The following is a 13,566-nucleotide window of genomic DNA, read 5'->3' on the forward strand; positions in this document are numbered from 1 at the left end:
GATACACTCACAAGCCACAAGAAGATCAGGGAAAGCCAGTGGCAATTCCTATCGTGTCGACTAGATGGCGCTCTTTTTCTTCTTTCTTTACAAGTCCAGTGTTTCCCAGCCAAGAACCAAGAAAATTCTAAATTTCAACATCCGTTCAACATTCAAAAAACATACAATGCAAGTGCTGGTCGTCGTCAGCAAAAGGTGTTTACATTTTTCAAAATCAAATGTAATTCATCTCCATTGGAGCACATTGAGGCGTTCAACACCTTTCAGATATTAAATAGTTTCCTTGTCCAAAATTTAATACATTGTAGAATCTGGTACAAAACACGAAGACATCCAAGTGTAACTAATTTTATATTGCAGGCTATTGTTGGCATATTTAAAGGGCTGAGATTGGAAATTACAAAGACAGGGGGAAAAAAACATACCACAGGAAATTGAAACAGAAATTGTTGAACATTTATGATTGAGCTCCATAAAGTCTGCCTAGCAACAACTGTGTGGCGTGACCTAAAAAAACGAACAACGCTTCCATCACTGGTGTTCAATGGATTATAGATACTGTCTTGTTTGTTCACTCTTTGCCATCACTATTGGAAGTAATCATAGAAACAAATTCGACACTACATTGTATTTTTGTAATAAAGCATTTTAATCTACTCAAATTTTCATTTGTATGTCTTGCCATTGGATTCTATGACTGTGAGACACCAGTAATGTTTTCATGGTCCTTGGGGTTGCAAGAGGAAAAAATGGAGCCCGGTTTTATTCTAATTTAGCCACAGGAGGATTTTGCCATTCTGGATTTTGGATCACGGATCAAAAGGATTAACAGATATATCTGTCAGACAATTGTACAATACATCTACTCGAAGGGCCACACCATTAGGTACACCTGGTCAATGAAATAACACCCATAATTAAAATTGGTCCATATTAAAATATTTCCACAATATGGCTTTAAAGCAAACGCTGCATAAAACTCAAAATATAATAATTTTATTGTGCGAATAGATTTTAACATTTTGCATAGCAACATTGATGACCCAGCTAACTTCTACAACGGATGTGGAGTAAACCCTTGGTGTCAGCTTTCATTTTTGGAATCATACAAAAGACAATACCTAGGAGGTAAGGACCACTGCACGAAAGAAATCAATGAGTAGCTTAACATAATTCATGTTCCATTAAGGTTTCTCATTCATTCTGAATAAAATCAATTTAAGTGATGATTGTGACAAACATGACAAACATTTCCCTGTGCCATTACTGCCTCGATGACACTTTTGTTGAAATGAGAAATTTGTCACATTTGATGGGGGTGACCTCTAGATTTCTTTATCATGTGATTACAATCTGTGGCCCATCATCCTAAAAAACCTAAGCGTGGAGATGATCATGCAATTTTAATGGAAATATTATTGGAACAATATCTACAAACTGATGTAACCAAAACTTATCGTGTTTAACCAATGCCCAAAACCCACATAACCTTGTCAGAGATGATTAGTCGAAAAAAAAATATATATATAATTACCAGGGGTACTTCATCAAATCCAGGTTATCTGAGATGACTGAACCAATCGATTATTAAACCAATATGCAGGCCGTTGGTTAAATAGGGCAGTGGCACGATAAACATGGAATAAAAGTGGGCGTGGCCATGGGACATCTTTCTTACTGAGGGTTCAACTTGGCCAAGGACAGCCAGTGTGAGGTAAAAGATGTGAAGTCCTACATGATTCCTCAAGTACATGTTGAACAACCACAAGACGACCTAAACTATAAGCCTGAGCGCATTTGGCAAAATTCATCATCCTTTAATGGGGCCAAAAAAAATTAATTGCGGGATTTTGGAATGCCTTTGGTGATCCTTCAATGGTACTACTCACAGTTCAATCTGCAGAGTGTCAGTGTACTGAGAAGAAATACCTGGCGCAGCAGTGCTCTCTGCCTTGGACCCACTTTCATTCTCAGTGTCAAGTTCAACATCGTCAATCACAAAGCAGTTTACAGTAAAAGCAGATGTTCACGTTTTTCTTCACCAAGAACTCGCACGTGGAGGCCCGTTCTAATGTGACGGGGGTGTGGCTGGATAACGGCCCTTTGAGTGGCAAGCCTTGGCATAGGGTGTATTTCTCCAGGCCCAAAAGCAAACTGACTACTTTGGTCGAAGAGGTCAACTTCTGCGGGAATTTGCGGTACAGCGAGTGGGTGGGTAAAAGTGGCTGCTTTTGCACGGTGACCTGATAGAGGAAGCCCGGGTCGATCAGCACAATGGTGTCAGACAAGTTGGACTGTTTGGAACACTGGACGATCTGAATCTGCGGGCCTTTGGCCATGATTGCATACCAGAGGATCGGCAGTGAGGTGCAGCGCAAAGAAGTGAGCAGATTCAAAAGCTGGTTATCACTGTCCTCCGCTATTTCAGCTGGATTGTCGGCCAAACTGAAGATTTGTGTGATCTGTGAGATGAGAAAGGAACTCAGTATAAACCACAAACAGAATGATAATATTATCTTTTCATTAAACGCTTACCATAGGCAACTCATTATCCTCCTCTTCAGCGGGCCTCGGACAATCTGTCTCAAGGTGAGACTTGACTTCATTCCTTGGGTTTTGCTGGTCCTGCAAAAAGACGAAAATACAGAAAATGGATCGTGCATCACAAGAACTCGTCTCAGTAGATTTCACAATAGTGTTTAAAACTCTAGAATGTGGTTGCATGGCAATCAGGACGGAGTATGGGAAATTTACTTAAACACCTTTTTTTTTTTAATTGTGTTTAAAGAAATTAATCCCCCCCCAAAAAAAAATTAACTTGTTCAATTCATTGTGACACAATCTGTCCAATAACATAATAGCAGCCAACTTACTTGAGAGGCTTTATTGTTGCTTTGGGGTCCGTCCCTTTTAGCCAATTCTTGATCCTCCAAAATGGAACGATTTAACTAGGGACGCAAAGGATTATGTCATTTGTCATGATGTTCCCTTGTGGTGTCATAAGCATGTGAAATCTGCCAATTATCAAACCTGCTTAGTTTTGTCCATTAAGTTAATGTCGTGTGTGTGACTGCTTGAGGGTTCGGAGCTCCAGCTAATCTACAAAGAGAACACTATGAAAGCATTTCTGTCTCAAGTATTTAAAAAAAAAATCAATATTTAAATAACAGTTGAAGAAAAAACCACACTACAAAAAGAGTAAACTAACATCTTGAAAGTCGTCGTCCTCGTCACTGAAGTCCCAGCAGCCTGGTGGCAACTTACTCCTCTTTAGTTCTTGTAAATTTGTCTTTCGACTGTACGTGTAGTGAGGCCTTGGCCTGCCTGGTAGTGATGGATCATCCGACCTATAATCACCTTGAGACATCTGGAAGGGGAGCAGGTGCCTCTGCAGAAAGAAACCAATGCAACCTTGTCAAGTCAGTAGAGTGGAGCAAGTAGGCAGCATGAGGACTGGCAGCCTTGTACCATTGCCTGTCTCTGACACTGTCGGAGGCGACACTTCTGACGCTTTTTGTTGCTGCCGCCAAACTTGGGTTTGTCAACGCAAAAATCGCATGTGCCGCAGTCCTTCCTGCAGAGGCACGCGTTGCATTCTCCGCAGGCACGCCGTTTCCGCTTCCTATGCCACTGAGAATATGGACACGTACACGTATTTCAAATGGAGTGCACTACTTGGCTCCAACCAGAAAAGCTCCTCCAGGCTGCATTTTTCTGCTCAACATTGAGTTGAGAGTTCTGAACAAGCAGAGATTTTCCCAGAGGTTCTTTTTAAAAAAAATTTGAGAACTTTTTTCCTCATGATTGATCACAGAAATGCAGTCTACAATGCCCACCCCCGCCTGAAACTTTTCAGTATCGTGAAATATTCGTCCAGAAATTTCTTCATTATTGCTTTTACTGGCAAAAGAAAGGAAACCAACACACACCACTCACATCATCATCATCATCTGTCGAGTAGTCATCGTCGTCCTCAAAGTCCATGTTGGACGAAAGGTTCTCGGTTTCACTGCTTTTTACCTCTGGCTGCTGCAGGAATAACAAAACAAATGAATGAATAGAACATGGATCACGCCTTCCCTCCAATGTAATTTATTTTACATAACTGTAATTAGTACCTGAGAGTCTGTAGGTTCCTCCTGCAAAATACATCAAATGTATCTCATTATTTGCTTCCTTCAAAAACCCTCGGGACATCGTCCATTGTAGAGGTCTTACTCATCAAACATAAAAACTCAAACATTGTCCAAATGCTTCTGCAAGCATTTTGTGAAAACAAAACAATCACCTGCAAACTCATGTTGTCATCCAGTAATTCGGAAATGTGGTTTTCTGGCATCTTCGGGCTGACACTTTCTGTTTCTGAAGGCTAAACAGAAGGGAAGATCATTTGGGAAATTGTGACGTCTGCTACGAATTGCTGTGCTGCCGTTTACTTACTTTGCGAATTGGACAGAGACATTTGCGCATTCTGCAAATGCGCTTTCGGCTCTCTGGGCTCTTGCAGTTGGCACACTGGCCACAGTCTACAGTCATGTAACATCCCACACACTGCCCACAAGGAATCCACTGCAGGAGGTGTAAACACGAGATTAGAATTGCAGTTATGACATGTTACTCTGTATCATCTCACCAATGTCAAATTTTGCTGTGAGAAGTTGCAACCAATTTACTATTTTTTTATTTTTATTTAGCTATAATGGAAAATGATATTTAATTACTTGCATACGTAGTCAATGAAATATGATTCTTGCAGAAAGTGTGACAAATTTCATGTCTTTTTGGTGAATTAAGAGACAGCCAGAAGCAACATAAACCAATAAGTGTCATGCAAACAGTGTGTCGACACGACATTACCTTCCGCAAACGAATCAACGGATGTTCTATTGTCTTTGAAGCTGAGGATTTGAAAAAGAAACGTCCAGAGTGAGTCAATACTTAAGAACGAGAAGGATTTTACTTCCCAGAGCAATTACTTCAAGATACTCTTTTTCTCATTCTGAATGATACAAATTGACGGACATACCCCAACATGAAGGACAGGAGGGTCTCTTTCGTTGTCTGTCGTACCACGTGCCAATGAAGGACAGACCGCATTTGGAACACAATCTGTTGAAAAATAGAACATCCATAGTTCTGCTGTTCTTTCTTGAGTTTATTAGGGCAGTCATAGAAGTAGCAGTGGCGGTAAAAGTGCAAAAAGGTTCTTCGCTAGTGTTGCGTGGAAATAGTTGAGATTCGATTTCAAACAGTGAACTCACAATGTTTTATCGTCTGGCCCAGGTTGTCCTTTTATGGAGAGGTGCGATTTGGATGTGGACGGCAGACGGAATTTAATTTTAATACTGGGCACAATGGGTTCATTGCTCGGAGATTCGTGGGTCTTCTCATTAGAGATGTAAGATTTGGCCCAAATGTTAGACGGGCGCTTGGGTTGGGAGTCCGGAGTATCCGCCCCGTCTCCTCTCTCCATCCAGCTGGACTCTGAGGAGGACCGCTCCCGTATCTTCTTCTGGTGGTTCAAAAAGCGAAATTTTAAACACGGCATTTTAAATGTATATTGATATTTAATAAAAAAAACGACAATACCTTCCGTCTGCCTCGGGTTTGTTTTACTATGCCGTTACAGAACTTCCCTGCCTTGTAGTCAAAGTTTGAAACGTCTTGGACTCCATCAAGCAAAGTCATCAGCTCAACTCTGCTTCTCACCCGATAACCTTGAGGACTGTGAATTGCAAAAAGTGATGACAGTTATCCCGATCACAGCATTATTTTCTAAGTGGTCAAGAAGTTATTACCTGAGGTAATAGACATCCATTTGGCCAACACTAGAACCAGATTGTCGAATAACCTCTTTGCGTTTCCAACCCTCTCCAAGTTCAGGGAAATCAAACCATCCCTCATCGGGATGTGTACGCTTGCGTCGAGATTGAAAAATCCTAAAGTACAGAAAACAAGCTATAATGTGTTTTTACAGTTTGTAACATAAGGTTAAAATTATCATTCAAAGAAATCACTTATAATCACATCATAAAAAGTATATCTAGAAACTAACGTGAACGAATTCAAAACCTTTGTCAAATAAAACTACATGTACTATTGATGAAAACAGCTTATTTGCCTTTTCATTACGTTTTTAAACGTTACATTTCAATAGATTTTCTACATCTCTGCAAAACTGAATGAAAAGCAGATGGCATGAAAATATAACTGAACTTACCTATTGAGAGTCTTTTTAACACTCTCACTGTCTTTTACACTGTGACTCTTTTCACTTTCTCCTGCGAGGCTTTCGTCATCATTATCACCTTGTTCATCGTCTTCCAGCGGCTCTAACCAGTCAGTGGGAGGACAGCCAATCGTGGGCTTTTCTTCCTCCATCTGAATCTCCTCTCTTTGTTCTTCCCCTACATGATCTGGCATGGTGCTTCCTGATGTATGATGTTCATGTGCATCCTCTACTTCACTTGTCTTCTCTGTGTTTTGTCCCGCATCTTCTTTATTCCCGGAAGGCTGCAGGGGTTCCTCGTCCATTGGTGCAGCAGTTGAAAAGAGCAAGCCCAAAACAGACAAGGCTGTTTTGAGGGGATGCCTGAGTTTGTCCAAACTATTTATATACTTTCATTTTATTTGATGTCGACTTCGTTCATCACACCATCTCGCATCCTTCAGGGTCGTCTGTGGCCTCTAGAACTGGACGAGAGGTATCAAGACATGTCGTAATTAAGCACAAGAACGTTATGGCTATTACGGATCAAATTTTAGATCATAGCATCGGGTGAGGCGTGAATGAGATGCTAGATGTAAGCATTTAATGCATTACAAAAATATTAGTGAATATTTTAAGTAGGCTCTAATGACTTGCTGTTTACTTATGTTGAGTCATGAGAAACGATGGGCGGCAAATTTGCCACAAATTTATTTAGATAACGGTAGACGATCTTCTAATCGAAGAGGTCTAAATTCTGTAGCTTAATTGCTATTAATGGCTTCATTCGGAGACACACCAAATAATACATTTTGTATGCCAGTCGGCGCTGGGTAAACCAGGTATAAGAAGCGCGTTGTACGCTAACACGAAAGCTAAGGCTAACGTCATGGTCGCGTTGAAGAAATGCCACGATTCTCAACCACACTAGATTTTGAGTGCTACCGATCAATGCGCGTTAGTCGGTTTAATGGGTCAGTAAAATCACATACCTCTACGGTTATATTCTCTATCTAACTGACAAGACATCACCACGATGCCGTTGTACTCTGCCAGGTGCTAACCTAGCTAGTAGCATGTAGCTGGCACCGACGGAAGCTACGGTAGGACCAAAGAGGCAACCGAAGATGATAATGGTCAGCAGAAAAGTTTATTGAAACACACTCAGATTTATACCTGGTGACAACGTTTGTGTTAATTATTATATTTTGTATTGCGTCATTAATGTGCTGGGGGATCTACGTGGTAAAAATGCGTTATAATGAAGCCAATAGGTTTGTGTCGTGAAACGAGGTCGTTAAACAAAGGGGAGTGGGGTGAATCTTCAATTCGCTGAAGTACTCTTTGTCAATGGACTCGGTCAGCAGCCTTTGATTGGTCAAACGTGAGTTTCACTTGGCTGCATGTTGTGCTAGTAGCATGCACCAAACATGCATCATCTTTGCATCCGATGAAGCACAGAAGATGCATTTAATTTTCTTTTATACAATTGATATTTTCATTCAACCTCTATTCGTCCAAGTGACGTTTGATAAGTTCCTATTTTGCAATGGCGACCTGGCTTTAGACATTAAAAACAATGAAAGGTAAACGCCAATACAATTAATACATAATTGGACAATGTGATGTACATGAAGCAAAATAGACACTATTAACATAATGTGATCATAAATAACCAGAAAAAATATTAAAGCAAAATACAGCTCCACGACCACCATCCTCTTACCTTTCGGTGGCCACGCGCTAAAATTGTCAACGGGGGTCGAGAGATTTGTGCATCGCACTCGATATTCATCTCTATAAAGATATCTACAATTTGTCCAACACTAGGATGGGTACCGCAACAGGATTGATCCAAAACACTGAAGCAAATCAACAACAGCTTTATTTAAGGTGTCAATTGCAAAAACAGCACTATCTTATTTAGTTGGGAAAATATATCTTTACCATTTTAACTTAATCATTATACAACAACGTAAACATAATTATTCAGATAGTAGAAATTGCTTTGATTTAAAGCAAGACATTTTTCAGCAAACTTGTCATCAGAAGCAGATTGTTTCCACTATCTATCCTTGTTACTACGAAGATCTGTGGTCAGAGCATCGTGCTGGATGGTTTGGTGCAACATCAATGCGAGCAGACCAGCCCTGTTGGTCATAGCAGTCCTAACATTGCGCTCTTGTTCAAAGAGCTCGTCCAACTTGTACCACTGTGGGTGCAGAAATTTAAGTTACAAACTTGCGTTATCTGAAAAAAGGAGGGTCCACTCCTTTAGACCACACAAAGTAATAAATACCCACCACTCTGACTCGCTCCAGGTCCACTTCAGCCCTTCTGAGCTTCTCCCAGTTGTAATGTTTGTTACATTTCCGTTTGGAGACCCTGCAATATTCGCCAATCAACTCAAAGACATTTTTCACCAAAGGGCATCCGCACACCTCATCCACAGGAACCTGGACACATCGGGAATGAAATGTAGAGGGGGAAAGAAGAAAATACCAATAAAAGCCGGAAATCTTGGGCCAACCTTAGGATCCCTTGAATGTTCTGGACACAAAACCTGAAGCCTCTTGCAGTACGTTTTGCTTTGAGGATTGTACACATCACAAAAGAGTCTGGTCGCTCTACGGAGAGAGAAACGACGACAGCAAAAATTGTGAATCAACTGAACTGACAATGGTTTTTTTTTTTTCCATGTGCATTTGTTTTACCTACCCTTCAATTCTTGTCGGGTACATGGAACCAAAGGAGGTCTGACTCTCATACTGTCAAAAGAGCAAAATACATTCTTAATCATGCATCTATTTTCTCTACCGCTTCTTTGTGAGCCTCATTTTTTAGCATGGCAGGCAAAAAACGAAGAATTGGGCCATTGTTGCAAAAACGATTCAAGAGCAGCAACCGTCCACCTTTGTTTACCTTTTATCATTCAATTCTGAAACGGTGGCTGAAATGTTCAAAGTACGCACCTTTGCATAGCACCTCTCCATATGTCTAAGTGCAACTTTGGGATTGATGGGATGACTGCAGGACACGCAAAAAATCTGAAGGTCGGTGTCATCTCCCTCCCCTTCATTCACCTGAAAAACAGGCGATGGAAAACGGAGGTGAAAAACAATCTCGGTGACAGCACATTTTGGGGGGGGGGGGGAAAGCAAGCTCACCTCCTCATCCTGCTGCACCGCCTGCTGCTTGGCCTTGGCAATGATGCCTTCCAGTTCGTGGAAGCGACGCTCCATTTCGGTGAGGCGCAAGCGAGCATTCTGCTGCTCCTTGCGAATGCGCTCCAGCTGCTTTTTACCGTGCTCTTCAGCAATGCACGGGCTCTGCTGCCACTGCTGGATACGCTGAGGGAGTATCTCGTAGATTCGACTGTGGACAGACGTAAAAACGCATTCGACAAATGACCAGAATGGGAAATGAAAACGGAAAGCGCTTACTTGGCGGCTAACTTCATGCCACAATCCTCCGAGCAGTATTTGGAGTTTGCTCTTGAAGCCTCAACGCAGTTGGGCCCGAGACACTGATGACGCCCGGCGTGATCCCGCACGTCACCCCTGTCACTATGTCTGCTTCTGTCCTTGTGCTTTTGCTTCTGTTTGTGGCGCCGCGACTCTTTCTAAACAGATGAAGAACATGTTAATACGTAATGTCACAAGACAACTGCTGATTGCTTACTTTCTTGTCAAACTTCTTCTCTCGTCTCTTGACGTGCTTCACTTTCACAGCTTTCTTTCGCAAGACGCGACCGAAAAGCAGTTCGTCGTCATCGTCATCAGTCGCCCACCCCTAATAAAAAAAAAAAAAACAACAACAAAAAAACAGCGGAAGATGGGTTCAGCATGAAATTGCAGCCAAAACATCTTTTAAAAGTTCCCAGTTGGTGTGCTTACCATGCTGCCGTGAAGCCCTGCCGCTTTGTACTGCCGGTAGAGATCGACCTCACTGTCATAGTCGTCAGAGTAACGCCTTCGTCTGCGGTGGTAGTTCTCTCTTCTTTCGCGCAGATATTGTTCCTGTTCTTTCACACGAAGCATTTTCTGTATGAAACAAGAAGCAATTGCTTTATGCTTCATGCAAAAGAAGACCGGGTGCAATTAAAATGACAATTCGACAACTTAAACCAACTTTGTTGAAAGAATAACATTATTTTTGCCTTGATTTTCAGAATTCAACGGCACAGTTGTTTTTTTTTAAAAACATACCCTTGCTCGGACCTCACACTGTCGAAATCTGCACTTCTGTCTGATTTTATTGGGACCTCCGAACTTTTTCATGTCTTTGCAGAAGTCACACTGTGCACAGTCTTCAGTCCTTCTGCAGGGCTCACATTCGCCACACATTCGCACCGAACGCTTCACCTGAAACACAGAAGACAATTTGCGCTTGGTAAGCTTAGTTTAGGAAGCTTTAGAATGCCATTTCATTCATGCTTCTCTTGACGACCAATCTTAATATAACAATGTTATATTGTTATATTCAACACAATCAGTCTGACGGATGTTAATTATGATGGCACTGTAATCAAATAATTTTTTTTTTTTTTTTTTTTTAAATCTGGACAATTGGAAAACTCACTTTTGAGCCACGCCTCCTTTCACTCCTGTAGTCCGGCGTACTTGGGGTGCTGTACTGTCTTTCAGTTTGATCCGAGTCTGGTTCCCTCTCTCTGCTTTTCTTTTCTTTTCTGTATTTTATCTCCAGCAAGGGGTTTTCGTCTTGTACAAAGAAGGAAAGAACAATGACTTCTACTTTACTTAGTCGCATGATGAATGTGACTAAGAAAGGCTAACTATTTGGAGGGATCACCTCTGCATCTCATGCAATACCACTCTCTAATAGCCTTGGCCATCTTCTCTGTTATATTAATGCAGTTTCCATGGAACCACTCATTGCAGTTATCGCAGCCACTAAGGGGAGCAAACACAGCATTTAATTTAAGAGCATCAGTCAGCAGAATCTAGGTGATGGGATGAAACAGCAGTGGTGTGCTTACATCATGAAACAGTTGATGTGTGGTTTCCTGCAAATACAATACAGTGGGGCATTTTCCACATCCATACTACCGCTTTCTGGTCCCGGTGCCGGATCAATATCAGACGCTTCACTTTCCTAGAAAAATGCAAACAATTTTACAATGCTGTACGTTGAAGGGACAACGTTGCTGTTGACATTATTGTACACAAGAGTCTTGCTTGACAGCCACTTAAAATGATTGTATAATCGTTTCAAAGTATATATTAGTTCAATCGTGGTTAACGCTCGTGCCGGTCAATTATCATTTTCAACTAAAGAGAGTTGTTACACCACAAGTTAACATTTCGGTCGGTTTCCAGGTTTTCATCATCACTTCTGTCGCGAATGTACTCTTGGCGGCGTACTCTTAGGCCATGTTTATATCGGTCTACGACACAACTAAACTACTTGAGCCTATCCTATCTTTATACAAATAAATAAATAAACGCCTGTAAGTCCTTACCATCGTATTTAAATTGCCTGGGGGTCGTCCAAGAAATACAGAAGACATGAACAGCAAATTACAGCGACCTCTTACCGAGCTAACCAACATTACCCTAGCTTCGAATTGAAGCTACGCTGATTACGTCACGTCCGTGGCGTTTGGCAACCAGCAAATGTAATACCGCCACCTACAGGACTGACGTTTTTAGTGAATGAGTGAGTGAATGAGTGAGTGAGTGAGTGAGTGAGTGAGTGAGTGAGTGAGTGGTTTTTTTCTTTCTTTCTTTCTTTCTTTCTTTCTTTCTTTCTTTCTTTCTTTCTTTCTTTCTTTCTTTCTTTCTTTCGTTTAAATTACCTATCCTTAGGAAGTTTCATTATACTGCACTAACAATTGGATTTTTATTTTTATTTTTTTAATAAAGCGAGGTCCGTAGGACACAAATGGCGCGTGTGCACACGCACATATCGTGCACGCCAAACCTAAAGGAGGGAGGAGATTATTCAGGGACAGAAGGAGATTCCGTTTGTTGTAGCTCCATCTTTACTGCTGAACTCTTTAATGGCATTGTGAGAGCAATATCACAAGAGAGGGAAAACTATTGAAGTTGTGCCTGAGGCTCCACAATAATGACATAACAAGTAAGTACAATCTGTTGGTTTTTGTTGTTGTTTTTGGAGGGAATGTGAAATTGAGAGCTTAATTGTATATGTGGTCTTAAATAAATGTATGTATGTGGGTTTAAATAAATGTGTCCAAACAAAAATGCAGTCCCTTCAGTGATTAATTCCATTGAATATTTGAAGTTATTTTGGAAAGATTACATGCAAGTATGTATTTTATCCCATCAGATGACCATATGCCTTTTGAGTACTTTGACAGTTTCATGAAATATTTCAGATGGCTGACGTGAGTGTATAATTTTATCTGAAAATTAAAATATCAAGCTTTCAAAGGCACCTGAGAAAATGTATAATGAATAGCGAAATGAAGTTCACTTACATTATCAGATAGTCGTCAGCATATTGAAGCACAGCCTTTCATAAAAATGTTTCCAAAATGGATATTAATAATAGATTAACCTTGCTGCCTTTTACCATGATGGTCACTCAATAGTAACATTGATGACGCCAATGCAGTGTATGCAGGGAATGTGCTTATGTTGATTTTTTTTTCATGGTAATATGGTATGTCTGTGTAACACATTTTGTCCTGTACATCCTCTTCAGTCAATTTTCACCCCAAGAAAGTGAAACGCAATACACATGACCATGGATGCGAAACCTAGTCCTGCAGACGATCTTGAGAAGTTGGATAATGGATGTGAAGACTCAAATGCGGAAACAACTGATTTGGCGAGACCCGGTGTATTGAACAGCTGCTATATTGATGGTGAAACAGGTATTTTTACAGTGAGTGGCCAACTCAGAATTTGGGCTTGTTTCACAAAAGCTGGAGCAGGGACTTACTCCTAAGGCCCAGGGGCCAGATACGGCCTGTCACATCTGTTTAGGTGGCCCGTGAAGACAAATTTTACATCAATCATTACTAAAATTACAAATTGTCTTCACTTTTTAAAAAAATAGAGATATTGCTAGCAATTTTTACCATTCATCGTTTTAAACTATTTGAACAGTTTTTACTAGTCTATGATTTCAAAACTAGTTATTCATCAGTTTGTGTCATGTAGCCTCTACTGTAAATAATATAAGGTTTTGACAGTCATAACGGAATGAAACTATGACTACAATCCGCGACAAAAATGAGTTTAACACCCCTGTCCTGACGTGTTCCATTCAGAGACCCAAGAAGAGAACACTCAGAACTCGAATAACAAATCACTTCAAGCAGGATCTGCAACTGATTTGAGTTCTGTGGAGAAACAATCACAGCTACT

At 40.8% G+C, this 13,566-nt stretch overlaps 2 protein-coding genes across 5 annotated transcripts; both read right to left on the reverse strand.

Moving 5' to 3' along the window:
• Positions 1-976: 976 nt before the first annotated feature.
• On the reverse strand, positions 977-7,312 carry mbd1b (methyl-CpG binding domain protein 1b). Of its 4 annotated transcripts, none has more exons than XM_037252008.1 (17): positions 7,201-7,312; positions 6,221-6,693; positions 5,799-5,939; positions 5,590-5,725; positions 5,262-5,512; positions 5,027-5,109; positions 4,858-4,898; positions 4,441-4,569; positions 4,289-4,369; positions 4,119-4,139; positions 3,937-4,026; positions 3,469-3,630; positions 3,209-3,388; positions 3,031-3,099; positions 2,874-2,948; positions 2,536-2,625; positions 977-2,462 (listed from the first exon to the last, which is right to left on the reverse strand). In XM_037252008.1, the coding sequence occupies exons 2-17, from the start codon at positions 6,532-6,534 to the stop codon at positions 1,992-1,994; spliced, it is 2,334 nt and encodes a 777-aa protein (XP_037107903.1). In that variant the 5' UTR covers positions 6,535-6,693; positions 7,201-7,312; the 3' UTR covers positions 977-1,991. The 4 variants fall into 4 exon arrangements, with proteins under 4 accessions (XP_037107903.1, XP_037107902.1, XP_037107905.1 ...); XM_037252007.1 differs by having other exon boundaries at positions 3,937-4,029; XM_037252010.1 differs by lacking the exon at positions 3,469-3,630.
• A 763-nt stretch (positions 7,313-8,075) lies between these two features.
• Positions 8,076-11,823, reverse strand: cxxc1b (CXXC finger protein 1b). Its single transcript, XM_037252310.1, has 14 exons — positions 11,691-11,823; positions 11,208-11,323; positions 11,021-11,121; positions 10,790-10,929; positions 10,417-10,572; positions 10,105-10,251; positions 9,890-10,000; positions 9,652-9,830; positions 9,376-9,583; positions 9,181-9,291; positions 8,927-8,976; positions 8,739-8,835; positions 8,512-8,664; positions 8,076-8,420 (listed from the first exon to the last, which is right to left on the reverse strand). Exons 1-14 carry the CDS (start codon positions 11,778-11,780, stop codon positions 8,274-8,276), a joined length of 1,806 nt encoding a protein of 601 aa, XP_037108205.1. The 5' UTR covers positions 11,781-11,823; the 3' UTR covers positions 8,076-8,273.
• Positions 11,824-13,566: the final 1,743 nt, after the last annotated feature.

Source organism: Syngnathus acus, chromosome 5 (assembly GCF_901709675.1).
Source record: "Syngnathus acus chromosome 5, fSynAcu1.2, whole genome shotgun sequence".
NCBI lineage: Eukaryota > Metazoa > Chordata > Actinopteri > Syngnathiformes > Syngnathidae > Syngnathus > Syngnathus acus.

Bases quoted from the DNA above. Each gene is read 5' to 3' on its own strand.
- cxxc1b (XM_037252310.1), bottom strand. From the start codon at position 11,780: ATGTTGGTTAGCTCGGTAAGAGGTCGCTGTAATTTGCTGTTCATGTCT. The intron at 11,122-11,207 runs GTAAGCACACCA...TGCTCCCCTTAG, and splicing joins CACATCAACTGTTTCATGAT to TGGCTGCGATAACTGCAATG. The intron at 8,421-8,511 runs GTGGGTATTTAT...CTGCACCCACAG, and splicing joins ACCTGGAGCGAGTCAGAGTG to TGGTACAAGTTGGACGAGCT.
- mbd1b (XM_037252007.1), bottom strand. From the start codon at position 6,534: ATGGACGAGGAACCCCTGCAGCCTTCCGGGAATAAAGAAGATGCGGGA. The intron at 4,570-4,857 runs GTAATGTCGTGT...CACCTCCTGCAG, and splicing joins CGTTGATTCGTTTGCGGAAG to TGGATTCCTTGTGGGCAGTG. The intron at 2,626-2,873 runs GTAAGTTGGCTG...GTCTTTTTGCAG, and splicing joins GCAACAATAAAGCCTCTCAA to GACCAGCAAAACCCAAGGAA.